At 38.1% G+C, this 27676-nt stretch overlaps 12 protein-coding genes across 12 annotated transcripts; 4 read left to right on the forward strand and 8 right to left on the reverse strand. All coding sequences in view use genetic code 12, as the record gives it.

Moving 5' to 3' along the window:
- Positions 1-1933: 1933 nt before the first annotated feature.
- On the forward strand, positions 1934-3379 carry YOX1 (Yox1p; the record flags this gene model as incomplete). The annotated part of the gene is made up of 1 exon (XM_049323641.1): positions 1934-3379. The coding sequence occupies one exon, from the start codon at positions 1934-1936 to the stop codon at positions 3377-3379; it is 1446 nt and encodes a 481-aa protein (XP_049180529.1).
- A 1000-nt stretch (positions 3380-4379) lies between these two features.
- Positions 4380-5264, reverse strand: RPS18 (40S ribosomal protein uS13; the record flags this gene model as incomplete). Its single annotated transcript, XM_049323642.1, has 2 exons — positions 4380-4770; positions 5218-5264. 2 exons carry the CDS (start codon positions 5262-5264, stop codon positions 4380-4382), a joined length of 438 nt encoding a protein of 145 aa, XP_049180530.1.
- A 489-nt stretch (positions 5265-5753) lies between these two features.
- On the reverse strand, positions 5754-6554 carry YML6 (mitochondrial 54S ribosomal protein uL4m; the record flags this gene model as incomplete). Its single annotated transcript, XM_049323643.1, has 1 exon — positions 5754-6554. One exon carries the CDS (start codon positions 6552-6554, stop codon positions 5754-5756), a length of 801 nt encoding a protein of 266 aa, XP_049180531.1.
- Positions 6555-6809: 255 nt separating this feature from the next.
- KGF56_002417 (serine-type carboxypeptidase) lies at positions 6810-8891 on the reverse strand (the record flags this gene model as incomplete). Its single annotated transcript, XM_049323644.1, has 1 exon — positions 6810-8891. One exon carries the CDS (start codon positions 8889-8891, stop codon positions 6810-6812), a length of 2082 nt encoding a protein of 693 aa, XP_049180532.1.
- Positions 8892-9253: 362 nt separating this feature from the next.
- KGF56_002418 (uncharacterized protein) lies at positions 9254-10175 on the reverse strand (the record flags this gene model as incomplete). The annotated part of the gene is made up of 2 exons (XM_049323645.1): positions 9254-9797; positions 10165-10175. 2 exons carry the CDS (start codon positions 10173-10175, stop codon positions 9254-9256), a joined length of 555 nt encoding a protein of 184 aa, XP_049180533.1.
- A 223-nt stretch (positions 10176-10398) lies between these two features.
- On the reverse strand, positions 10399-13197 carry FAR1 (cyclin-dependent protein serine/threonine kinase inhibiting protein; the record flags this gene model as incomplete). Its single annotated transcript, XM_049323646.1, has 1 exon — positions 10399-13197. One exon carries the CDS (start codon positions 13195-13197, stop codon positions 10399-10401), a length of 2799 nt encoding a protein of 932 aa, XP_049180534.1.
- Positions 13198-14489: 1292 nt separating this feature from the next.
- KGF56_002420 (uncharacterized protein) lies at positions 14490-14939 on the forward strand (the record flags this gene model as incomplete). Its single annotated transcript, XM_049323647.1, has 1 exon — positions 14490-14939. The coding sequence occupies one exon, from the start codon at positions 14490-14492 to the stop codon at positions 14937-14939; it is 450 nt and encodes a 149-aa protein (XP_049180535.1).
- Positions 14940-15160: 221 nt separating this feature from the next.
- KGF56_002421 (ribulose-phosphate 3-epimerase) lies at positions 15161-15853 on the reverse strand (the record flags this gene model as incomplete). The annotated part of the gene is made up of 1 exon (XM_049323648.1): positions 15161-15853. One exon carries the CDS (start codon positions 15851-15853, stop codon positions 15161-15163), a length of 693 nt encoding a protein of 230 aa, XP_049180536.1.
- Positions 15854-16524: 671 nt separating this feature from the next.
- On the forward strand, positions 16525-17085 carry KGF56_002422 (uncharacterized protein; the record flags this gene model as incomplete). The annotated part of the gene is made up of 1 exon (XM_049323649.1): positions 16525-17085. One exon carries the CDS (start codon positions 16525-16527, stop codon positions 17083-17085), a length of 561 nt encoding a protein of 186 aa, XP_049180537.1.
- A 99-nt stretch (positions 17086-17184) lies between these two features.
- On the reverse strand, positions 17185-18978 carry KGF56_002423 (tRNA-specific adenosine deaminase; the record flags this gene model as incomplete). Its single annotated transcript, XM_049323650.1, has 2 exons — positions 17185-18248; positions 18543-18978. 2 exons carry the CDS (start codon positions 18976-18978, stop codon positions 17185-17187), a joined length of 1500 nt encoding a protein of 499 aa, XP_049180538.1.
- A 360-nt stretch (positions 18979-19338) lies between these two features.
- Positions 19339-21230, reverse strand: FRP2 (Frp2p; the record flags this gene model as incomplete). Its single annotated transcript, XM_049323652.1, has 2 exons — positions 19339-20975; positions 21185-21230. The coding sequence occupies 2 exons, from the start codon at positions 21228-21230 to the stop codon at positions 19339-19341; spliced, it is 1683 nt and encodes a 560-aa protein (XP_049180539.1).
- Positions 21231-23520: 2290 nt separating this feature from the next.
- On the forward strand, positions 23521-26796 carry CSA1 (Csa1p; the record flags this gene model as incomplete). Its single annotated transcript, XM_049323653.1, has 1 exon — positions 23521-26796. The coding sequence occupies one exon, from the start codon at positions 23521-23523 to the stop codon at positions 26794-26796; it is 3276 nt and encodes a 1091-aa protein (XP_049180540.1).
- Positions 26797-27676: the final 880 nt, after the last annotated feature.

Raw genomic sequence — 27676 nt, forward strand, 5'->3', positions numbered from 1 at the left:
TTTATTTTAAACAAATACGAGATGACACTATGGAGGAGACCGAGATAGCGTCGTAACAAACTACTATGTTTTGCTCCACTATCTCGCTCTGCACGACAGTGTCGTTGGCAGCTACTAAGTGTTGCTCCATTATCTCGCTCTGCACTATATCTTTATCTTATAATTTATATTATTTTCTAGTGTCGCATTTCTGGATGCAATCAAACCCCATGTGCACGAGTCTTCTTTTTTTTTGCAGTTGAGAGTATTTCAGCCTCTACAACTTTTTCTCTGCAACTAATCTATCGAGTCAATTGGAGAAAAAAATATGAAAGTAAATCACAAAAGATCGTCAGTTTTGGTTTTGGTTTTTGTGATGAACCTTTCTGAGACCAACTCAAAACTGAGCCCATTTGAGTTGGTCTCAGAGCAAAAGTGGGAAACTAATGAGAGTTGGAAAAAAAAAGGCTTGATTTTCTCGGTCTATCAGTACAAAGATGGTAGAAATCAAAAGATCTATAAAAATTTGTACAAAACCGGTTGGAATATTTTTTTTGTTTGAAAACTTTTTTCCAAACTTGGTTAATGACTTACTTGATTAAGGTAAAAGTCATATATATATATATATTACAGAATTACGCGTAAGTAGTCTATCGGGCGATTTTTAGCGATTCTAGTAGATCGAATTAATTGTGTATAAACTAGTTGCTAGTAAGTGCTTCTCATGTTCGTTATATGATCTCGAAAAGTAGAACGGGTATTAAAATTTTATATTACACGTGTCTCTGCTAAAAATGAAGAAACTTCAATTGGTTAATTGAAATTTGTCAAGAAGCGTGAATTTGGTATTCACACCTCAAATGACACTGTCAGGATGATAGTGCTGTTTGATGTCAATACCCAAGAGCACACACGGGATTTGATGTCATTACCCAAGAGCGCTCTACGTTATATGTGTATATACATGGTCTTGAATGATGGCGATCCTACCTGGGGGGAGGGGGAGGGGAGAGGGAGTAAGGAGTCGCCATTCACAATTATCTCCTTAAATGCAAATGAAGAAAATAAATAGTTGTACTGCATATTAATAAACACACGAAATAGACAGAGTAAAGAGCATCTTATAATCAACCAATGAAAACCAACACAGAAAAGACTTGAAACAAAAAGTTAAAAGCTAAGCAGTATATGAGGGGTCAATATACAAAGTGTGACAATTCGACAGTAAACCAACACGGAAGAAGTGTGTGTGTGCGTTTACTCACACTCGCACTCCTCCTCTTCTTTTCCTCCTCCTTTCTTTTTTTTTCTTATAGTGAGACCCTATAAGCTTAATGCATCTTACTTATGCCAAAAGAGAGATGTAATTAGTTAAACTAAATGTGTTCTAAATTGCACCTGCAAACTGTGACTGTACACAAGATTACTCAAACGGGTAAAACCTTTAATAATTTAAAATTGTATCCAACTACCAGATCAAAAAAGGCCCTATTTTTAATGCAAGGTATATAGTATTTATTTACTTCTATGTTAATTAAAACACCGAAAATGTAAACAACGCGAAATTTCATTAAAATAAATTTAATTGTTTAATGATGTGGAAAGGAATAGCACAACAATAACACAACAACAATATAGCAGCAGCAGCAAGAACACCGAATAGTGACTGAAAATTATAAGGGAATAAGGACGGAGAAAAGAGAGGTAATTTAAACTTCCCCCCCCCTGTAAGTTAGATCAAGTTATAAAACTAATTGCATTTTCCTTTCACTGATTGCAACCTTTTTCTTTTCCCAAATAACATCCACTTTCATAAAATTCCGGTTTGGTAATACCATAACGCCGCTTTTGTTTCCTCATTCCTTTCATAGAATACCCTTCATTGCTACCACCATCCATCACTGCTATCACTGCTATTAACTTTCACACCCACCTTCCTTCTTTCTCCCCAACAATGCTTCATTTCCAGACACCTAAAAAATGTTCACTACCATCTCCTGGAAATCCACACTTATTCGCATCCAATCCAGAAATACCAAAAGCAAAATTTAGCTTACCTCCGTTGTCTTCAATTCTATCTTCAGCTCACTCGGACCACTATAGGGATCACCCTTTAACAACTCAAACACAATCTTGCTATACCAAGTTATCTCCAATCAGTTCCTCCGTGAGTACACCGATATCTGCTCCTTCACTAATTACTTCTTCAACGACTAAGCCATTTCACACCATAAAGACACTGCACGTATATCCAACATTACCCTTGTATCAAAAACAAAAACAAAAACAACAACAACAACAACAACCTCCTCCTCCTCCTCCTCCTCCATACCACAGCACAACCTTGCTGTCCATGTTTACTCCGCCACCAACAACGGAAAAGGCAGAATTTGGTGGTTATGAGAAATCATTTTCGAGTATTGAGGATACCTCTTCTATCATGGACACAAGTCTACTTGAGCTTCGCAAAAACAACTCCTCCTCCTCATCATCATCATTTTCTTCTTCTTCTTCTTCGACATCTTCGACATCTTCTTGTTTTCCCTCCTCGTCGACAACCTCCATTTCTTCGCTATCGGAAAAATTGGTATCATCTAAGTCGTCCATCGTCAACAACGATAAGGCGTATGCATTTATATCTCATTCTCCTGCTACGTTTCCATCACAAGAGCCTGCCATTGATAATGCCCCATTGGCTAGAAGGAAAAGAAGAAGAACTTCTCCATACGAGTTGAGTATCCTTAATCAAGAATTTGAACTAGGATCAACACCAAATAAACTACAAAGAATCAAGATAGCTAAGAAAGTCAGTATGACTGAAAAGGCAGTACAGATTTGGTTTCAGAATAAGAGACAATCTTTGAGAAAACAGAATAATTATGAAAAGGAAGTCTGTGAATTGCCTCCTACAGATGTTTCTGTGCAGCTGCAACTGCAACTGCAACAAGAACTGCTGCTGCTGCTGCTGCTGCTGCTGCTGCAACGGACAAGTATAGGCTCTTTTGTGTCATCAACACCAATTAAACCTACACTCAACAAATCTATCTCATTCAATGACACGCCACATCAGCCACAACTGCTAATACAGCAACAACGTCTTGCGCCATTATCACGATCTTTTTCCCATTCAACATTACAATTTAAGCATATCTCAACTCCAGTTCAGCAAGACACATACCCCTCACTAGTAATATCAAACGAATTTATGTTGGAAACTAAACCAATCACGTCTAATCAGTCAATGCACACATTAATAGAAACTAATAAAAAACAGCCACATGCTCTAAATGGTTCATCTACGAGCACAATGACTTTTAAATTGATGCCTAACAAAATCACACAGAAATTGAGAGTAGAATCCGAGAGAAGAGTATTGGGAGATATTACAAATAAGTACTAATATACTGTACTTTGTCATGTATATATATATATATATAGTATTCTAATGTTTTGCATATAATGAAAAATGTACGAGTAGCTCGTTATTATTGCTGATCTTTCAGCTTTGTAGTTAGTCATATAATGCACTATCGAGCAGAGCGAGATAGTGGAGCACTGCACCACTCTGCTCTAAACTACTCTACAGCACTCTGCTCTAAACTACTCTACACCACTCTGCTCTAAACTACTCTACACCACTCTGCTCTAAACTACTCTACACCACTCTGCTCTAAACTACTCTACACCACTCTGCTCTAAACTACTCTACACCACTCTGCTCTAAACTACTCTACACCACTCTGCTCTACTATAAAGCAAAGTGAGCTGTGAGCACAGCAAGTACTGTGAGTAGCAAGTACTGTGAGCAGCGAGCACTAGTCAGTGTTGTAACAAGCCATATGTGCTGCCCCACTATCTCGCTCTGCTCGATATTGTCATCTGATAAGCCTGACAAGTTGTAGCAACTAGTCGGTGGGAAAGGAGTATCGCTACTGAAATTCAACAGAATAAAAAGATTATTAATGGGTAATAATGATATTTGGGTTAGAGCAAATAAAAGTGTATATTTTGTAATTGGATAAATTTCGCAACAATTCACTGCAAATTGTTGCAAAATTTTCTGGATTCAACAAGCCAAAGGACCTTTGGATTATTCTCTTATTACATCAAGAATATAACGGGATGCTAATTATGGAATAAGGAGATGATGATAGGAATCTGATACAAATAATTAATGCATCTGCTCTAACGAAAAGAATTCTCGTTTTCCTTATTATGTTTTCTCTCCCAATGTTCTACAAACACCCCTTACACTACACTATGGCAAGATCTCTACACTCAAAATTCCAGAAATCAGTCAACTTCTTTGGATGTATTTTTTTCAAACTCTTTTTTTTTATGTGTCAAATTAAAATACATGAACTATACAGTATACTTCATATGCATATACCCTTCTTTTCTTAACGACCACGAGAAGTAGTTTTAGTGTGTTGACCTCTAACTTTCAATCCCCAGAAATGTCTGATACCTCTATGTGATCTGATCTTCTTCAATCTTTCCAAGTCATCTCTCAATTTGGATTCCAAGTTGTTAGCCAAGACATGGTAATCCTTACCGTCAAATTGATCCTTTTGTCTGTTCAAGAACCAAGCTGGGATATTGTGTTTAATTGGGTTTTGCATAATGTTAACAATTCTCTCCAATTCATCTTGGGATAATTCACCTGCTCTCTTGTTTAAATCAACATCGGCACTCTTACAAACCAAGTTAGAGTATCTTCTTCCGACACCTCTAATTTTGGTCAAGGCGTACATAATCTTGATTCTACCATCGATGTTGGTGTTCAACAAACTAAAATAAAAAATATGTTAGTACTAGATTTGGTAAATGAATGAAGCTCGATTCACGTTTAGAGTTTGATATCCTTCACATGCATGTATATACTATCCCGTGGCTTGATAGTGGAGCAATCCTTAGTAGTTTGTTACAGCACTTAGTAGCTTGTTACAACACTATCTCGCTTTGCTCAATAGTATCGATAGTGTCGCTTTGTCAATTTCTGACTTTCAGTATCCCCTAAATCTCTAACAAATGGGTTTGCATTTGCACACGGGTTTGATTGCGTCCTTAGACACAAATGGTTGCTCCACTATCTCGCTTCGCTCGATAGTGTCGCTTCTCTTTCGTTCACACACTTTTTCAAAAAAATTTTCACTCCAACTCCCCTCCCCCCGATTCAAATAAAAAATAACCAAACCACGTGTTCTTGCTTGCTTCAACTATGAGTAGCTCACATACCGTAAAATGTGTTGGAATGAACCTTGTTCTTGGACAACTAATGGCATGTTGGGGTCTGTTGTACTATTAGTTAATTGTCTCTATATCAAAAGAAGGTAAAGATTTTAGGCAATTTTTCACTACGTACAATAACAGTATGGTTTTTTTTTTTTCCTTCTCTTCTCACACACACATACATACATACATTTTTTTCTTTCTCTATATCGATCTCATTTTGATGCTTACTTTGTCGCATTAAATGTTGTTGTTTTTTTCTTCTATGTACTAATAGTGCACCTACCAATACTATAAGATGAGAGGTCTATACCCTAACCCGTCACGTGATAGAACAACACACACACACACACACTCTCTCTCTCTCTCTCTCTCTCTCTCTCTCACACGCATCTCACATTGCATTTGCAATGTGGAGTGGAGTGAGTAACTAAGTGAGTAGCTCTTGTCATATGTAATATACAGATTGTAGCTTGAAGTTATATACAAATTGTAGCTTGAAGTTATATACAAATTGTGCTTGAAGTTATATATATCATATATCATATTGCATATTTAGCAATAAGCCATTCCAACGCGGACTTTTCAACAAATACACGATTGGCTACAAGGATATCTCCAGCTTCAACATCTTCCTTTTTTATCACCTTACCCTTGACAAGGGATTTAGCCTTTCGTCTTTCAAAAGGATGAATTAGCCGCAACCTGCCTGGACTGAGAAAAAACGTCTGCATACTCTTAGCTAAGTTATCTCTGTCCGAATCAACTATAAACAACATGCTCAAATTGTTGAACTTATGAGCAGATACAAAACTTTGTGTGATTTCAAGGTTATCCTGTTTGAAATCACATTGATCCTCAATAACGAACATATGTCCATCCCTGTATCTGGTAGTTAATGCAACTTGTATAGCTCTAGCATATACTTTTTTCGGTATCTCGGTAGACCAGTCGTGCGGTCCCTTTATCGCGTGAGCTTTAACATCATTAAACATATGCGGCGAATTAGCATCACCCAAACGTGCTCTACCAGAACCCTTTTGAGGACGTACTTTCCTATTCGAAAATGGTGCATCCGACTTCTTTGTAACATAATTTGAACCCACTCGAGCACGATCAGCCTCGAAAACGGTAGCACTCCATAATATATCACGTCTTGTTGGAATTTCTGTATGGAAAAAGTTTGTCGGAAGAGGAATAAATGATTTTGGTTCCAACCTTGGAAAACTTCGTAATTGTGCAAGCGTATATTTGGGTGGTTCTGCAAAATGAAGTTCACTAGATGAGCTGCCAACTTTGACTATCGGAGCATGCGGTGCTAACCTTTGTATAGATCTGATCATTTTAAGTTCTCTATTAGTTTCTCAGTCCACGAGAGAGTATTAAAAACTATTATGTGTATTCGTAGGTGTAACCATTTTTTTTTTGTTCCTTCAAATGTTTGAGAAACGAAAAAACCATTGGTAGCACTGTTAATATAACTACTTACTGGTGCTGTTACTACTACTACTACTATCATCTAGTGTATTAGTGTGCTCCACTATCTCACTCTGCTCGTAAAAAAAAAAGTATATACTTATATCTATACCCTACTTTACTTATGTACTTCCCGTTTCTTTATGCTTGCCATGCACATTATCACTTCCCAGTTGGTGTTCCTCTCTTTCGTCATCGCTATCTATAATAAAGTCATCGAGGGTCCCTTCAGGAATACTATCACCCAATTCAATATCATCAATATAATCTTCCCCTTGAGCTCTTGAGTAGGTGCCTCGAGAGTCCTTACTTCTTAGCTTGTCCAATGTTTTGGCTATAAATCCCTTTTTAGAAGAAGGAGGAGCAGGAGGAAGTGGTGGTGGTGGTGGTGAAGAAGAAGAAGAAGAAGGAGATGAAAAATTCTCTTCGCCTTGGATACTGCTCACTTGATCCGCCCATTGCACGTTTTTCTTCCGAGTCCCGCTTCTACTAGCCTTTTTCAGAACAGGAGAGGGTCTAGCTTTGTAAGAAGCGTATAGTATATAAACGCCCCATATGACTATTAAAATAACAGCTAATTGCACAAGCCGTATGAATTTATTAATCGATGGTTCTTCTTCTTCTTCTTTTTCTGCCTTTGATGAAGAATTAGATGATGATGAATTTGTTGAATTCAATTGCGGTGTCGTTTCTTCAGTAACGCCTTTAATCTTTACGCCGATCGGGTAAGTGATAAAGCTAGGTTTTCCCCCCTCGTCTTGTCTTCTATCGTAATTGCCTGTTATTATATCCATTAACGCTCTTGATACATCCGGCAAATCGTATGGGACCATGTGGCTCGAATTATATATATTAATGAATGTCAAGTTTCTTTCATGTAATATGTATCCCACATTCTTATCTTCATGAATCCAATCAATTTGTGCGTCGCTATTTTCAAAACCCTTGTGTCCATTCCACTCCAATTTGTTTATGTATCGTAAAACACCTTCTTCATTGCAAATTATGTCATTGGCTCCGTTGAATAAGATAATAGGAATGTGCTCTAAAAGATCCGGAAGTAAATGAACAGATGGCCGTGATTTTCGAGCGTTGAAATTAGTACCAACTCGGCTACTACACTCGTGCCAAGTTTTCATCTTTTTCAAATTCAAGTCGTGTTTGACATCCTCATTTCGTAAAAAGGATGTAACGTCTGGCAACTCAGAAGGCCAGTTCATCCCGCATGAAGGGTATGAATCTCTCAAGGTGTAATCATACATGTTTATACAACTCTCCTTTGTGTGCGCAGCGTTCCTGTCCATCGTTACCCTCAATAAATCAGTCAAGATACTTTCACATTGTGATGAATCTACTTCTAGTGGGTTCAATGTGTCATCATTAAAATGACTGTCTATTTTATCCACAATTTTTTGACAGTTTTCGTGTGACTTCAACAACTGCATCCATTGAGGGTTATCCTTGTTTATCAAGTTTTTGTTAATGAAAAATGGTAGATATGCTAAACTTTGCTCGTTGGGTGATACCCAGCCATTGCCAATGAGTAGCCCCTTCAAATTGTATCTAGTTTCCTCTGTTGATAAACGAGCATTTCTTTTAATTATGGCATCTGCAATGTATGGAATATATTGTCCAGCATACGACTCGCCGGCAAAATAGATGTCATTTCCCACATCTTGTGGGTACAATTTGTAATATTCTTGCATAAATTTCAAGAAATAAAATGCCATTTCGTCTAAATCATGTAGTAGTTTGTCTTGTTCTCCATAGCTGAACCCGGTTCCCACTGGCTGGTCCACGTAGATGATATCACCAACCTTGTGCCATGAACCGTTATTCATGATAACTTTCTGACTCTTGTCAATCCTGAATGGCCCCGTTTCTAATAGTGCGCCGTCCATGGACGAGCACCCAGGACCACCATTTAACCAGAATATTGTTCTGTTGCTGTATATTGAATCTTTTGGCATATTTGGATCGGAAAACTTCCAAAAGAAGTAGTTTGTGTTGTTTTCAGGGAATAGTTCTAACTGGCCCGAAAACATTATTGGCTTGAAATCATCGTCGATATTCTCATGTAATCCAGGAAGATTTGTTACCATATATTGTTTTTCAGCATCATTATCACTGCCTTCTTTCGGTGGTATAGCAAATACGCAACACGCAGCAAGCAAAACCAATGAGTATAAGGAGCATGCCAACATTTTTTTCTCTAGTAATAGTGGGGGAAGCTGATAGTTAGTGCTATGAGCAATGCCCCCCTCCTCCTTTAATTAAACAATTCCCTTTTCTATAAAAGTTATCAACCCTCATGCTATAAACTACAATAGAAAAAAAGAAAAAAGAAAGAAAAACAAAAAGGACAAATAATAAAGATTTGCGCCGTGGAAGTTTACCATCTTGTTAGAAAATGTATCTACAAAAGAGAATAGGCTTTTATGCCAGTTAATCTAGTAGATGTGGAGAGTTATAGACTCATGGTGTTTGAATATATTTGTGTGGATATCAATCTCTTTGTATATATAAATATCTATAGAGCTATATCAATCTCAATCTCTTTATTTAGCTATATCAAGTTTATTAAACCGATACCCAAGACAAACACAAGGACAATATTTTTCCATGACAGGTTTTTCTTTTCGGCGAAAACAGTCAATTTTCTTCCATTCGAGGTACTATTCAGCGATTGCAGCAGAGATACAGTTGAAAGCAGACTTGAGTGGGTGCCTGCGTTGGTGGTGGTTATAGATCCTTGTGAAGTAATTGTTGTAACAGTTTCTGGTGCTTGCCATACTGATTGAGAACCAGTGAACCCCCATTGATTAAATGAAACCAGTTGCAAATTTTTAATCTCTGTATTGGTTATTTGCTGCAGACTCTCTGTAGTAATCCCAGTAGAGCTGAGAATCGTGGGTACAGAAGTAGACAGCGTCTCCAGGAGAGTTGGTGCTGTCGTCAAAGAGACCTGATCTTGTATAGCGGATGCTCCATCAGTCGAGAACTGCACAAGCTGAGCAGTGGAACTGTTGTCACCACCACTTGTAAGCTTGTCAGCCTCATCACTATCGGCATTATCCCTTGCGCTTCCATCCAAGCCTCCTAGGTTGGCACTTTGAACGAAAAAGGTAAGGAAAAAACCTACAAGAATAATGTTAATTTGAAGTGACATTCAAATGAAAATTGTGGATATTCGATATTCAGTAAAAAAAAAATAAAGAATGATAGAAATGAAGTTGATATCTCGATGTTTTTATATACACACAAGTTTAATTACACCAATTTACGTACGGATCAACTTTTTCCTTTTTGAGTGACAATAATGATCCTAGCCAGCCATTTCTTGGTGCTGCAACAACTCATAGCCCTACGACAATTTTTTTTTCTTTCTTTTTGGGTGCAAAAAGAAAAAAAAAAAAAATTAACTACTGTGAGAAAAAAAGACGAGGATGGTATAGAACATTGACTCGCACTCAGAACATGTACGACATTAGTTTTGACGAGATAATGGTTAAAAACATACCAGCTACTAAATATAAAGAAAAAAAGTGACTATTTTTTTTTTAAATATTTTCAATACAAAGCCCTTATTTTTGTTGGAATAAGCGGAAAGCATGACTTCCAATGGCTTCAATTACTGCTAAATACCCCCCTGCATGCTAGAAGCCTGTTGTTGTTTTTTTTGTGAGGATACGTTTTTCCTCCTTGATTAAGCTATACTAATCCACATAAGATGTCATGACATTTTGAAATCGCATCCTTCTGGTTCGAGCTAAACAAGCTTATTATCTCTTGCAATTGTTTTACCAAATATGTAATGTATTTTTCATTATCGTTGTGTTCCTTGCGTATAGCTACCAACAATTTGAACATGGTGTTTGCCTCATTATTGTTGGAGCCAACTCCTGCTGCTACACCTTCCTCCTCTTCAAAATCATTCCTGTTGTCCTTGAACCCAGGAGAAACATTTCGAACTAAACCGTAGGCCAAAGATGAACACTTTTCAAGGCTCAAACTTTCCCCTGTTTCAATAGCTTTTCTTAGATGCTCAATTATCAAGAGTTCCACCTGTCGTTTTGTGAAGGAGAGCTGTCTTGATGGTGAAAGTGGAGGAAACAATGGGATGTCCATGTAGTACAAATCTTGGCATTGTGGATTTTGTGGCAATTTTTCTTCTTCGTCTATGGCATTATTTGTTTCTGGTACGATGCTAATCTTTTTATTTACAGTTTTCTCATTGCTAACCTTGTTGAGCCACGATGCAGTGTAGGTGAAAACCGGAACCAGTTCCATATCACAACATTGGAAATTACTACAAAGTTTCACCTTTATAATAATGTTTCGTTCACTACGGGGGATGATGTTGGCAATGTGGATGACAGAAGTCGATTGTTCAATGCTAACCAATTTCCCATTTTTCTCAATAGCTGATATACTTACATCTTCTTCTGCATTGACGGTGATTTTCAACTTGGGAATACATATTTTCTGAAAGTGTTCTTCTAAAAGCATGCCGATAGATGCCAGTAGCTCCTCAAATGAATCAAAGCGTATTAATAATTCTGCGCCATACTCAATAGGAAAAGACTCTAAAATGGAATTGAGAGCTGTTGAATGTTTTCCTATTTTTAGAATGCTTACAGAAACGTCGTCAAAGAGCGCGTTGTCAATTTCAAGCTCGTGGTTGGTTATTTCTTCTTCTTCTTCTTCTTCTTCTTCTTCTTTATCATCATCATCATCCTCATTGCATGAGTTTAGAATGAGCAATTTATTGATTGAGCTCAGTTTACTTGGGATAAATGGTAACAACGACTTGAATTTAGCGAAAGCTGTCCTGAATTCATCTTTGTTGTGCTCAAATTGATTCGGTACAATGGAGATGCTATCAATGATTTCCTGCCAACCATCCCATTGTGCATTCACACACCCAATGTAGACACCATCTGCACTTTCATAATGATTCCCATCTATCCCTAATAAAATCAACGCCAAACTGTCTGTGGGTCGCAAAAATGACAAGATGTTTCTCATAAACTGCTGGATCCACAATTTGTAGTCTGTATCAGATATCATCATGGGTGATTTATTATACAACGGAACAACTAATACTATGTTCAATGGCAACAGTTGAGGAGATGGTACCACTTTCGTAATATAGTTACTGGGCAATTGTTGTTCACCTCCAAGATTTATCAAGTTGTTGAACCTTACTAAATCACTCGAGATATCAAAATAGTGCTGTAGATATATCCAGCAAGTACTGGTGAATTGGAACAAATTCGTATTGGGAACACCTAGCTTTTCTTTCAATTGAGTTAACATATAAAACCATTTTCGGGTAATAATATCAGACACTTGATGCATTATATTGAGTTCTGGCAAGCTAATCTCTGCCAAATTTAAATTCAAAATCCCATTGCTAAAAGTCATGGAGCACAAATCGTTTTCAATAGAAATAATGCCTGCCAAAACGTCATCGTTGTAAAATAGCAAGTGGTTTTCAAACAAGTATAAGCGGGAGTTGTCCCAATGCCCACCGTCTACGCTGATTTTCATTTCGTCGAATATTATCAAGTTGCCCAAATAATCATTAAAGTGAAGTTGTGTTTTTAGGTAATTGGATACTTTCATTTTGAGCTGGAATTCGTACATGTTGAATGGTGCTGCTACCTCGTCGTAGATACGTGGAGCCTTTACATTAAGCACATAACTTATCTCGTTATTCTCACCCAACTTGACCTCTGCTGTTTCCGTCAGAAACGAAATCTTAGGTGTATATAATAAGTTTTCATGATCTGCTAGTCTTACTGACAGTGGTGGTGTTTCCAACGCATAACTCAGTCTAGTTTGCTTTCTTGGTGTGAATAATTGATCCTCAAAATCTTCGTATTCAGAATCGCCAGTAGGCTCTTCTTCAGCAAACGAGCCAGTGGGCGTAACAATTGATGATGAAAAAGAAGAAAAAGAAGGTTCCTGCAAATCTAATTTTAAATCGTGGTCCAAGTCGCTACACATAATCGACTGGTGCACTTCATCGTCTTCGCATCTCGAGGGAACATGACATATCCCACATAGGGGCAACTCGTTAGCTTCTGTCCTACTTAACATCAAAACAAGACAATTCTTATGACAGACGTGTCCACAAACCAATGGCACAATAGTTTCTCCTGGAAGCACCAAGTTCAAAGAGTCATTACAGAAGCAACATTTTTCCTCGTTGAACCTTTTGAGTTCGGCTGCTGTCTGAACTCTGGCATCTAATGCTTTCGGTTTTGATTCAAGAGCACATGATAATGCTGCGACACCATCATCACCATCATCATCATCATCGTTATCATTTGATGTTTGCAGTTTGTCCAAAAGGTGTTCCTTCTCTTCAGGAGGAAATGAAAATGCTACATCCCGTGTGGGAATTGGCTTAGATGGTAGTTGCGAGCTAGAAGATACATGAGTTGACTTTCTCAGGTATTTATTTGTGAAATTGTACAATATTGACCTCCTTTTTACAGTCATGACACGATACTGAATTGTCAAGAAATAAGTTTCCTACATGTCGAAGCTATAGACATATATATATATATATATATATATATATAGAACTGTGAGAATTCGCTCTATTCTCCAATTTAAGGGATAGATAATTCAAATATCCTGGAACATATCACTAGGTTGCGATATTGGTTTATTGCAAAAAAAAAAGAAAAAAAAGAAAAAAAGATACAACTGAATGGCTGGTCGATACATCTTCATCTAAACCCTCCTTGTCCCCCGCCTCCCGCTTCCTTTTAACTCCTTCGACGCTACCGCCCCCCATAGAAATCAATAGTCTGATTATAATTTTCTAATTTAAATCTGCATATATAACAAAGAAACTTGAAACATATATATCTTATTTATGAGAGAAAAGAATATAGTGAACTAAGTAAAGACTAAAAATTCTGGAGGTTTTGAAAGCAAAAAAAGGAGGTTTGAAAGAAAAAAAAAAGCAGCAGCCATACAACAAAAAACAAAGACAAGATATCAACTGTAGTGAAGAAAGAAAACATCTCAATCATCATACTCACAAAAAAATGGGTGTGGTAAAAACCCTTGTACGTGTGTGGTCACTAGAAAGTCTTTCGGTTTCATCTTTTCAATAGATAATTTTACACATAGTTTAAAATCGTGTTAGTTTTTATATCTAAAAATTTTTTCTAGCTTTTGATAGATTTATATACATGAACTGCATAAGCTGCATGAGTTATATGAAGTGCATGAGCTGTAACAAACTGTATGAGCAGTATAAGCTGAATAAGCTGGGCATATACACATTATGGTCATTGTTATTTTCTAGCTTCTCTTAGAAACCAAACTCCATCATACCCTCGGTAATTATATTACAATATTGAAACTTGATGTAATGGCTTACCATGTCTTTAGAAGAATGCGTACCCAATCTGATCTGTTGTTTTTTTTTTGTCTTTTTTCATGCTAAAAAAAGGTGGTGAGGAAAAAAATTTACAGAGAAAGACGTATTAGAAGTACCTACTACACACATACCCAGTCACTGAACCCAAGTAAATCCAAAAAAAAAAGATTTTTTAGAGGCACTTTCCACACGCATACGCAGTAATAGAATCTATGATCTACATTCTTTCCTTGCTTTGAAAGGGATTCTTCTTAGTATCTGATAATTATATACGCTACCATGTGCGATTTGCACCCTTTTTTTTTTTTCTTTCTTTCTCGCGATGAGGTTTTCATCTACAATCAATCTTATCAATTTGTATATTTATTCAACTAAAAACCAAAACCAGAGCAAGACAATGGCAGGAAGGAATGCTATAAACAAGCCAAAAATCAAAATGTTGGCCCAGAGTCATGCAAAATCACTAAGAAGAAAAAGAGCTGCTAGGAATGTAATTCAAACGAGATCATCAACTTCACGATATGCTCCAAAAGCATTAACTGCACCAAGGCCATCCGATTCCAAGTCCATTGCCTTGTACACGGGAGAGACACCACCTGTAACATCGGTAATGACTACAAATACTTTGTCAAAGAAGAAAGCTAAGAAAATAGCGAGAAATAAAAAATATATGACTCAGAAGCAAGAAGAGGATATAACAATGGATACCAATACTGATCTGACCAAACAAACAAACTTGGATAAAGCGAAAAAGGCCTTGTGGGAATTGGTGGAGAGTTTTGAAAAAAATGGGCCTTTTGTTGTAGCATGGTCTGAAGGTACAACGTTGGGAACTCAGTCATTGTAAGTGAAAAAGAGGTGCCAGTCAAGAGGAGGTGCCAGTCAAGAGGAGGTGCCAGTCAAGAGGAGGTGCCAGTCAAGAGGAGGTGCCAGTCAAGAGGAGGTGCCAGTCAAGAGGAGGTGCCAGTCAAGAGGAGGTGTTTGTCAGGAGGTGTTTGTCAGGATGTGCCAGTCAAGAGATGTTCGTCAAATGGTGCTTGTTTTCTTATTTGTTTTCTTCTTTCATCTCTATTGAGATCTAGCCAATATACTTTCTTCAACAGTTTTCTTCAAAAATTGCGTAACGTCTTTTGGATTTTCTGCTTTGAATACAGACGTTCCCGCAACAATCACATTTGCCCCTGCAAATGCTGCCGGTTTCACTGTATCCTTGCCCAAACCGCCATCGACTTCAATGTCTAAATGTGGGTATTTTGCTCTCAAAGCCTCAACCTTGGGCATCATGTTTTCCATAAACTTTTGCCCGCCGAAACCAGGCTCTACAGTCATAACTAAAACCATGTCTAAGTCATCGGCATATGGGTAAACTACATCAATCGGAGTATTTGGCTTAATACCCATAGCAGCTTTTAATCCGTGCTTCTTAATTTTCGATATAACTGAAGCGGGATCCTTAGTAGCTTCATAGTGGAATGTGTACGAGTCGCCCCCGGCTCTAGCGACATCTTCGATCCATTCTTCTGGATTCGACACCATCATGTGACAATCAAAGACTATAGGTTTACTACCATCTCGGGGAAACTGTTTTCTCAAGCTCTCTATAATTGGAGCTCCAAATGAAATATTGGGAACAAAGTGACCATCCATAACGTCCAAATGTAACCAATCGACATCCCCGGTATCCACTACCCTTTTACAATTACATCCTAAATTGGCAAAATCCGACGCAAGAATAGAAGGTGATATAATAGGTTTAACCATTGCAATATCAGAGTAGTGTAATATAATACCAATGAATCGAAATGAAATATATCTATATATATTACAAAGAAAAAAAAGATAAAAATCAAAATTATTAGATCATCAAGGTGACATTTCAATCTTCCCTGAGCAAGCGCGCGCTAAAGGAAGTGAAAGAAAAAAAAAATTGGTTTGCGGGACGACAACTACAACGATGTTAGCGTAAAATGGCCTTACACCATTACCATGAATAATTCTAGTACTTTTTTTTTCTTTTTTTTTTTCTACTGATACGACTGCAGCTAGCAGATTAAGCTTTTTTGTATTATTCTCCCTCGAGGGCCCTCCCTCTCCCCCCCCCCCCTGTTGGAAAAAATTGGTACATTCTCAAAAGTGATTAATCCTATTAGTCGTATTCTTTTTTCTTCTCGTCTTGCCTCTCTTGTTTCTTTGCCCTTTTGAAATTTAAAGATACACACGCCTATTTTTAGTCAAACCCTTCGATGATTCTTTAACCTTTTCTATTTCGGAAACAAAGTTCGGCAAGTAATCTGACCTTTTTTTTTTTTTTTTTTTTTTTTTTTCTTTTTGCTTATAACTCAATTGAGTTTGACCTTTATTTTTATAAGTATCCCATAACTCAATTGAGTTTGACCTTTGTTTATTTATTTTTTTTTGCCATATTCTGCAAAATGTCAGAGGCTCCAAAGGACACTTCTGTCCAGGGTGCAACGTACCAAGAACAGATACAAGAATCGGCGAGAAGGAACAATACGGAATTGTTACTACAAATTAAATCGGAATTGAATAACGACCAAGTGAAACTAGCTCATTTGATTAATGATACCAGAGAAATTATAACTAACAACACACCTTTGCATTTGGCATGTAACTTGGGGAATTGGGAGTTTATCGATATAGTATTGGACATAGAAGGAGTGGAAATTGACCCTCAAAACCGGGAGTTGGAAACTCCACTACACGTTGCAGTGAAATACGCCATTGACGAACCTGAGCATGGATATTTCATTATTGACAATATGCTAGATGCAGGAGCAGATCCTAGAATCAAGGACAAGCACGGCTTGCGGCCAAGGGATTATGTAAATAAGGGTAATGAGAAGTTGTTGGAATTGTTGGAGAGTGCAGAATATGCGATTTCAATGGAACCAAGTGAAGAGATGCAGTTGAGGGAATTTCAAGAGCAAGAAGAGGCTCAGGACGGATCAGCCTCGGGATCTGAATCTGACTGATGAAGAAGAAAAAGCTGAGTAAAGAATTGTCAAGAGGTTTATTGAAAAAAAAAAGGGGGGGGGGAGAGGGGGGGGAAGGAAATGCAAAGACATTGTATATTACGTATAGAGAGGGAAATCGTCGTCGTCTGTAGGCCACCAATTCTGTAAAGTCTTTTTGCCTACATCTTTTAGTCTTTCTCGGTTCACGTTTGATCGCTTGAATTCGAGATAACTGTTGTGGGGAATCCTTTGTATTTGCGATAACATTTTAATGAAGTTGCGGTTACATACAAGGCTTTCGGTTCCCATCTTGGGGGGCTTGTTTTTAACATTGGAGCCACTTTTGACACCGTTATTCAAAACTTGAACATGATTGTTAGGAACTACATAAAGCAATGATACTGGCGACGGTTCTCTCCCATTACACTTGTGATACTTGTATTCGTCATGATCATATTTGAGCAAGATAAGCTTCTGGAAATTGGTTGCATTTTGAAATCTCTCAATGAAACATCTATGAAAGTCCTCGTCGTCAACATTGTTCACCACCAAATATCGGATAAAAATCTTTTCGAATATTGATGCTGTTGTCGCATTGCAAATACCTGTCAATTGTCTCAAACATAGTTTATCAGAACACGACTTGGAGTAGGAAATCAAACTATCTGACCTCCCAGGCTTGGTGCGCACTACACCAAGATCCCCAAAGTTGTTCCTACCTCTATGAATAATACTTGGTGAATTTGTCTCGTTTAGCCATGGTTCATTCGAGGCGAGCAACGCAGACAAGTTCTTCATTGACAAATCTCCACAGGGTGGTTCTGTTACAAAAAGTGCCAATTGTGCAGTTTCTAAAAATCGGAATTTCCCTTCTAGTTGCTTAACCCAAAAGGAGTCTTTCTTCGTGCATTCCTCGAGTATGAAAAAATTGAATAATCGTAATGCCAAAATTTCAGCATGCATATCATGAACAATCATTCCACGAGAGTACGATCGAACTGAGTTAGGTAAAACTTTTACTCCCGTCGCTAGCGTGATGGGGTGTATTTGTTCGCCAACTATGGCCACCACGCTTGCTAGCACTGTCCATTCTTTAACCCCATTGGACCTTATGGTCGGCTTTCCAGAATTGATACGCAAGTCATTAAATGTTCTCAAAACAGTTTTTGCAATACAGGTGCCTAGATCGTCATTTTCATTCATGAATGGCTCTTCAAAAAAAAAAAAAGGAAATGAAAGGAAGAAAAAAATTAATGAAATGAGAATAGGGAATAAGAGGTTTAGAGAACAGAACTTCAAAATACGTTGTGGCATTCTTCTTCTTCCCCCCTCCTCCTCCTCCTCTTCCTCTTCTTCTTCTTCTTCTTCTTCTTCTTCTACCTGACGGTCAGTGTGCTCCACTATCTCGCTCTGCTCGATAGTGTTGCTAGTGTCGGAGTTCCAGACTCATTTTCTATTTCTTCTCACTAAAGCACCGATGAGACCTATACCAACAGCGAGTACACCACCGGCAATTCCTATACCAATCAACCCGTCAGTCGTCACTTTGTCATCGATATCCTTCAACAACTGTTGTGCCTGTGCGTTTCCTGGTTCAATCTTTAGCAACATCTCCACGTACCTTTTGGCATCTGAGTAATCACCAAGTTTGAAAGATCCCAAACTTAGGTAATACAAAACTTCTCTTTTCATGGATATTTCTGCTTTATATAGTTGTAAAAGAATATCTACTCCTTGCTGCTGATTCTTGTGTGAATCTGATTTAATTAGACCCCAAGCATAATTGAACTGTGTTTGTGGAGAGGGGTTTGGTTCTTCCGATTGTAACTGATTCTGCAATATATTAAGCTGTTGCCACGTAAGTGGTTCCTTAAGCTCTTCTAAAGCTGGGTACACCGCCTTGCTAAACATTGTTTTCTGATGTAGTTATAGTAGTGGCAAATATTGATTTAAAGGAGTAAGAAAAAAAGAAAGTTAATTTTACTAATGGTTTTTTTTATAAGGCAAAAATCAAATGAGAACACTACAATAGTACTAAGATATAAGAACACTACAATAATACTAAGATATAAGAACACTACAATAATACTAAGATATAAGAACACTACAATAATACTAAGATATAAGAACACTACAATAATACTAAGATATAAGAACACTACAATAATACTAAGATATAAGAACACTACAATAATACTAAGATATAAGAACACTACAATAATACTAAGATATAAGAATAAGAAATTGAAGGTGTTGTATTTTCTTTTTTGTCTATGAATCATAGGACTCGTTATAAAAGTATATATTTGGGGCATTTTCAGCCCATCGGTAGTTTTGCAAACTGTATTCAATCTCTTTACCAAATCCAGTATCTTCCCCGCAACTCAACACAGCCATAGACCTAAAATGATTCTCATCTGAGTATTTAACACTGGCAATATGTTTCTGGAGTTCTTTGTTTGTATCTAAACTTTTATTTGAAATATTCAATAATGTATAATCTGTAGAATTTATTTGACTTGAAACACTAGTAACACTAGTACTAGTCTTTTGAAGCGCCAGTTCCTCAAAATCGGCTTTTTCCAATTTCTTTTCGGAGCAAGGTGGTGTGAGTGGGTCAATCTCTTGATCTTTGTCGATTTGTCTTATCTCATCCGCTTTTTCCTCTATACTTACATTGAACGTCAACTTTCCTGCTTTCACAAAAGTCAACAATCTGTCAAGAACATGTTTGTACCAATAAATTTGTTTTTCGCTCTTGACCATCCAGTTAATGACCAAAACAGGATGTGCAGGTCTTCCCAAATAATCTTTAAGCACTTCCTTACGTTCGATTGTTTGTAACAAATCCAAACAAACAGGTAATATAAAGGAAGCACCGCACTCTTGTGCAAAGAACGCAACAGAGTCGAATGTAACTAGTGGTTGAAACTTGGCGCCACTTGGACCTCGGAACGCTACTTTCAAAATAACAATATTAGGGTCAACAATCTTTCTATAATCAGGAATTTTGAACTCTTCATTTTCCTCTACTAGCTTTTCCGTCTTGTTCGTTTTATATTTCTTCACCCATTGGTTTATCTTTTTTCTATATCTTGGAATGTAATCATCTTCTGTTTCTGTTCCCTCAATCTGTTTCTCCTTTAATGTTTCAATTTTATCAAATAGTTTCTTTGTAAATCCGTTTCTTTTCTTGATAATAATTACCATTTTCCCATCTTCCGACAAGCTCGAGATCCAAAAAGGATGGTGCTGAAAGAAATCCACTTTCCTAACGTTAAAGTATAAATGTTGCCCTGGTAGCCAATTACCATACTTGAATTTGATCAATCCGAACCACGAATTAGGATTGAAACTTTTGTTTATTTTAATAGGGATAGAAACTCTCATGGTGTACTCGTCTAACAATTCAAACTCTGACCAACCTTTGGTGGGGGATTTCTTGCTGTGAATTATACCATATATCCTTCCTAGAACCTTGTCCAAAACAAGCAAGTGGACTCCAAGAACAACCATAGCCTTGGCGTTGTTGTTATGAAGAAAAGCCATTAACAACATGATAAATGACTGAGCACGATGGTGAACCATAGAAGCGTCAAAAGAAATTTTTCGTATAATCCTGATATTTCCAAAAGCTAGAAATACAAATGTCACAAACGCTAAGATACCATAAACATAATAAGGTTGCCTTGGGTGGAAATACGAAAACTCTGGTCTTGCCCAATAGTAACAGATCGCAACAACATGAAACGTAACAGTCGTGAACATCATGAACGAAAACCAAATGTGCAAGAAAGTAGACCTCTCATATGTCAACCCTGTGACCCCAGTTATAAAGTCCCCTTTAGTTGCCAACAAAAACACTGCTGGTATTTGAGCAATGCCTATTCTTGCGCATCGTTTGGCAACTATAAAGACCCTCGGTCTGTAGTCAATATCGTCTGTGTCGATATAGCATAACTTTCCGTTCAACAAGATGTAAAACAAGAGTAGAACCAATACACTAGGTTTGAAATAGTGTCTTTTATTCCTGAAAGTTATTGATGATGTTGTATTGAAAGTATTCCAGACCCTCAACAATATAAAGTATGGCTTGAACCTGTTTGTTTTCACATACCGCTTCTGTCTAAGAAACCTGGGGATCCAGAAGAAAAAGATACCATTGGCTAGGAAGACGACCAAGCTAAAAACGCAACTGATCCATTGGTATTTTGTGTTTCTCTGACTCTCAAATATTCTTTGCCACTCTTCAGTTAGTTCACTCATTGTATAGACTAAACAGCCACACTGGAAAACATGGTGCAGGGGGGCAAACGTATCTAATATATGAGCTACGAAGCTTCTCCCCTTAATATACTACCTCCATTTTTTCTTCTCTCCTCCCCCCCCTCAAACACAAGTTCCTTGACAAATAAAGCAAAGCCAAAAAAAAAAAAAAGAATTTAAAAAAAAAAGCTTTTTGCCCAGAATTCTATATATTAGCATTAACCCACATTACTGAATAATAAGTGTAAAGTCATATACTCTGTCTTTTTTCGGGGGAAGGGGAGGGGGAGGGAGTGTTTCGTAATGTGGGATGGGGAATGGGAGATTAAATGAATAAATGTTTTAAATGTGATCTCTCGAGATTTCCAAAAAAAAAAAACATTCTGATGAGGCTGGACACATTTCTGTGAGTATAAAAAATCATCTCATCTTATCTCATCTCCGCCACTGTGATGTGTTGTTTAAAACGTAATATTTCTTCCCAGAGAAGGTAAAACTGTGGAATTGAATATTTTTATTTTTTTATTAGACTTAAGTAAGTAAATAAGGTTCCAAGCCAGTTATTGGTGCATCCAAGAGTTTTGAAAAAAAAATGGAACTAGGTAGCGACTAAAAAGTAAGAAAAGAACGATAACACCGAAGTTGGTTTAATCTCTTAAGGAATAAGAAAAGAGAAAGGGTTTTGTTTTTTTTCTTTTCTCTTTTTCTTGTTTAGTACTCTTTAATTCTATTAGGACAAATTTAACGTTTAGGGATTGTATTTTCATATGTGAGCTTTTGCTTGGAAGAAAGAAAAAAAAAGTAAAAAAAATAAAAAAATAAAAGAGCCAAAAAAAACCAAAAAACCAAAAAACCAAAGAAAACTTACCTTGTCATTGATCTGAAGAAAGAGTACAAATTAAACTTGTTCAAGTCGAAAGGAGGGGAATAGATGTAGAAAGAAGGGGGAGGGAAGAAGGGAGAAGGCTGGGACTAGATTTTGCAATTCTCGGGGACTTCCTATTTTAAAAAGTCTATACCCCAATTTTCATATTGTTTAATGAATTGTCTAGTATTTTACCATTTAGTGCGTCGTGAAACTTGATTATCAGATTGATCTATTCCACAAAAACAAAAACGGTAAAACTCGACCTCTTTTTTTTTTTTTTTTCCTACATCAAAAGGGACTTAGAAGATATCGGGATTTCGAAAAAAAAAAAAAAAAAAAATTTAATCAAACACGGATTTTGAAAGAAAAGGAAAAGACTTAACTAAAAAAATAAAAATAAAAAGACAAACAAGGAAGAAGAGTTTTTAATTGGACCAAACTATATTGTAAAACGGTACATCAGCTGCAAGTCTCACATACTGTAAATTGTTTGCAGCAATGCCAATTTTTCACGGGTTGATCTAGGGAAAAAAAAAAAAGAAAAAAACAGGAAGGGGTTATGGGAAAAGAGTATACTTACTGGAGAAGAACAAATCTAAAGAGGGGAGTATCTGAAGAGGCGGGCGATTTTATTTTTGTTTCTCATCGAAGGAGGGGAGAGGGAGTAAAACATCGAGACGCGCGTATCCAATTATATGCGTAATAGATGCACCACTTGATCTATGGGCCAAATTAAACATGAATAAAACCCCATTTGACACCTTGAACCTAGATTTTTTTTCGTTTTTTGCGAAATGGTTTGGAGTTCAAAGATTTTGACTGGCTATTAACAGCATGATTTGCCAAAACATCTGATATTTGTTAACCTAGCCTAAAGGTGTGTGTGCACTCATGAAGGAGAGATTATGGTAAACTAGATACAAGTATAATTTCTTAAAATTAGTTTTAGTGGAATCCAACTTCAACCACCATATGCGTCTTTTTGTTAGGTCTGCAGGTCAAAATCAAAATACTTTTCAATAATTTAGATTTCGAGGATATATTCATGATAAACACAAAAAGAAGAAGTCATATTCTCGATCTATTTGCCGAAAGACATAGGTGCGGTTGTGAACCATAGCTCTAACCTCACTTGATTGGCTGTTATTCATTTCCTTGCTTTCTATCCATATTTTTTTAAATCTAGAAGCTAATAGAAAGGTTGCAAAACACATGGTGGAAATCCAACTACATATAGCCCTCAAGATATCTTTTCAATTATTGCCTAGGATGAGCTCAACCATTTTACTAGTGACTAAAGGAAATTTTGTTGTAACAGAATGAGACTTGCATTTATCATTTCGTTCGTTATCGCATCCTTCGCGCTAGCTGATGAAACAGGTGTATCAGGTCCTTCTTCTGTAACTAGCAATACCGACACTTCCACTGTTACTACAGCTCCTACCGAGACCGAAGACAACCCATACACAATCTATCCGAGCGTTGCTAAGACCGCCTCCATCAATGGTTTTGCTGACAGAATCTATGACCAATTACCTGACTGTGCTAAACCATGTATGTTCCAGAATACAGGTGTCACTCCATGTCCATATTGGGATACCGGATGCCTCTGTATCATGCCCACGTTCCAAGCATTAGTAGGAAACTGTATTGCAGAGAATTGTCGTGGTCAGGATGTGCTCAGTGCTAGGTCTCTAGCCACTTCCATTTGTTCCAGTGCAGGTGTCTGGGCACCATATTGGATGCCTCCTGCCAGTGTCACTTCCTTGTTGGAGTATGCTGCTACAGCTGTTTTCACAAGTGATGACAGTAGCAGCTCTGTTGCAGGTGAGTCCACCAGTATCCAAACTGCGGAAGCCTCATCTACACAGCAAGTATCATCCACAGCAGCTACATCATCCGCTGAAGAAACAACATCCGCTGAAGAAACAACATCCGCTGAAGAAACAACATCCGCTGAAGAAACAACATCCACGTCTTCAGACCCTTTGATTACTACAGCTCCTACCGAGACCGAAGACAACCCATACACAATCTATCCGAGCGTTGCTAAGACCGCCTCCATCAATGGTTTTGCTGACAGAATCTATGACCAATTACCTGACTGTGCTAAACCATGTATGTTCCAGAATACAGGTGTCACTCCATGTCCATATTGGGATACCGGATGCCTCTGTATCATGCCCACGTTCCAAGCATTAGTAGGAAACTGTATTGCAGAGAATTGTCGTGGTCAGGATGTGCTCAGTGCTAGGTCTCTAGCCACTTCCATTTGTTCCAGTGCAGGTGTCTGGGCACCATATTGGATGCCTCCTGCCAGTGTCACTTCCTTGTTGGAGTATGCTGCTACAGCTGTTTTCACAAGTGATGACAGTAGCAGCTCTGTTGCAGGTGAGTCCACCAGTATCCAAACTGCGGAAGCCTCATCTACACAGCAAGTATCATCCACAGCAGCTACATCATCCGCTGAAGAAACAACATCCGCTGAAGAAACAACATCCGCTGAAGAAACAACATCCGCTGAAGAAACAACATCCGCTGAAGAAACAACATCCGCTGAAGAAACAACATCCGCTGAAGAAACAACATCCACGTCTTCAGACCCTTTGATTACTACAGCTCCTACCGAGACCGAAGACAACCCATACACAATCTATCCGAGCGTTGCTAAGACCGCCTCCATCAATGGTTTTGCTGACAGAATCTATGACCAATTACCTGACTGTGCTAAACCATGTATGTTCCAGAATACAGGTGTCACTCCATGTCCATATTGGGATACCGGATGCCTCTGTATCATGCCCACGTTCCAAGCATTAGTAGGAAACTGTATTGCAGAGAATTGTCGTGGTCAGGATGTGCTCAGTGCTAGGTCTCTAGCCACTTCCATTTGTTCCAGTGCAGGTGTCTGGGCACCATATTGGATGCCTCCTGCCAGTGTCACTTCCTTGTTGGAGTATGCTGCTACAGCTGTTTTCACAAGCGATGACAGTAGTGACTCTGCCGCAGCCATTTCCACAACAGGTGACAGTACCAGCTCTCCAACAGGTACTACCGATAATGTTTCTCCAACAAGTTCTGATTTTTTCTCCAGCACAGTTTCTCAAAACAGCATGACTGCGTCAACTACTGAATCAAACGTTACTCCAATATCTTCTGGTGTTTCAGTACCAACACAAGTTGTTGACCCTGCACTTATTTTCATTATATCACTTACTTTCAACAATAATCAAACTTTGTTCGAATCGAATGGTACGCAAATCAAACTTTTCGATGGGTTTGAAGCTAAGTTTAGTATTGAGGACGGATTGATCAATATCATTGGAGCAGGTTACATCAAGATAGATTCTAATGGAAAGTTGCTTATTACTGCTAGAGAGCTGGCAACAGGTGGATGGGGAATGAATGGAAACAGACTCACATTGACACCAGGTAATTCGAGATTGTTCAAACGTCAAGATGAGGTTAATTTCTATGCTTGTCCTGCGGAAGTTGGCTACGACGTTAGTGTTGAGGGAGGAGAAGGCTGTACTTTAATTGAAGCATTTGCAGCAAACGTGGACTCCACCAGTCCAGAGCAAAGTACAACCGCTATTACCTCTGGTGAAACTAACGCATCGGAAACCGGTAAACCTTCTGAGCAACCCGAATCAACCGCTGGTGTTTCTTCAACAGATAGTTCTGTCCAAAGCGCATCTGAATCGTATCCACGTACATCCATAATTACCACTCCTATAGTATCAACTAATGAAGCCGGGGTCGTTTCAACTTACACAAGTACTATTGTTGTCACTCAAGTAAGTGAATATTGCGAACAGCAATCAGCCAATTCCATTCAAAATGAGGCATGTGTTTCTCAAACAAGTGCAGCTGCAGTGCAATCCACCTTGACTGTGGAAGAGCAAAAGATAATTACTGTTATTGTATCTTGCGAATCAGCAATTCTGTCATTAGAGTCAGTCAAGGCAAGTGCTCAGCAACTTACAAAGACTGAAGTGGTTCAAAGTTGTAAAAGTGCAATCAGCTCGCTCAGTCTGGTTGACGCTGGTGCTCATGCAACATTGAAGGCACTTATATCATCTCAAGAATCGGTTGTTGCAGTGCAAACTTTGGCTGCTGCTGCTCAACAATCTGCTGCTCAAGTCCAACTAAGTGCTGCTCAAGCTCAGCATTCATCCGAGGCAATTGCACAAGCAGAGTCTGCTATTGCGCAAGCTTCGCAAGCTAGTGTTGACGCCGCCCGTGCTGTTAGTATTGAATCACAAGCTGTAGAATCTGCTGCTGCCTTGGGTGTTACCCTCGACTCGACATCTACAATTACTGAATTCAATACAATTTACTCAACTGCTAAACAGGTGGCCAAATCAGACTCTTTAGCAGAGTCAAAACAAACAGTTGCTGCTGAAGGTAGAACTCTTGAGTCTAGTGTTGTCTCATCTACAACAAACGGTGCCACTGGTAGTGCTGTTGGCACAGGCGTAGAGGGAGAAACAATACAAACATTTGCACCTGAAAATGCCGGTGCCAAATCATTTGGTGCTTCGGCACAAATGATAGCTTCCATGATTGCAATTTGTTGTGCAATCTTGATTTAAAAATGATCGAGAAAAAAAGAAAAATAAGCGAAGAAATGGGTCCAATCAAATTTTTTTTTTGTATTTTCTTGAGAGAGTTGTGGGGAGGGAAGAAGGGAAGGAGGAGGAGGGAGGGGGGTGATCTTTTCGATATGATTACATCTGCGTAACTAGTACAGGCTGAGTAAACCTTTTTTCGAAAAAGCAGACGGTGTACCATTTTGTTTTGTTGTTTCGGTTTTTGTATATTTAAAAACTACATCCACACGGGTGTATGTATTATATATGGGATAGTATAAAAGTTTTTACTTCTGTTAACTATTGTTGCTGAATCTAGATTCAAGATTGGGCACTTTTCTCTTGTATGAGGATTATTACGCAAATTTTTGTGCGACTTTACAAAGTTGGTAGTTAAGTGGTTTTCCTATTTAAGGTAAATTTCTATACGAATTGGGTATCAATCATTTTAAGGAACTTTGCTTGTTTTCCTAAAGAGATAGCGAGAGTAAACATTTAATATAGAGTAAGTGATTATTTAGGGGGCTGTTCTATATCTGCTGGTGCTGCTGCTCCCGCTGCTCCTCCTCCTCCCGCTGCTCCTCCCGCTGCTCCTCCTTCTTTTCTTCCTCCTCCTTCTTTTCTTCCTCCTCCCCTTTTCTTCCTCCTCCCCTTTTCTTCATCCTCCCTTTTTCTTCCTCCTCCCTTTTTCTTCATATGCTCAACTTAACTTGAGCTCATTTTTGAAGTTTCTAGTGAAAAGATTGGATGCTAATGCCTAAGTTAGGATTAGGCTGTGCAGTATGGATCTTGGATAGGGTGGTAGGGAGGTCGTGGTCCAAGATTTATCCTAAAAATAGAATTTGATGATGCGAAACACACAAAGAATCGAGTACATGACTCT

The sequence above is a fragment of the Candida oxycetoniae genome (assembly GCF_023343755.2).
Source record: "Candida oxycetoniae strain CBS 10844 chromosome Unknown scaffold53, whole genome shotgun sequence".
NCBI lineage: Eukaryota > Fungi > Ascomycota > Pichiomycetes > Serinales > Debaryomycetaceae > Lodderomyces > Lodderomyces oxycetoniae.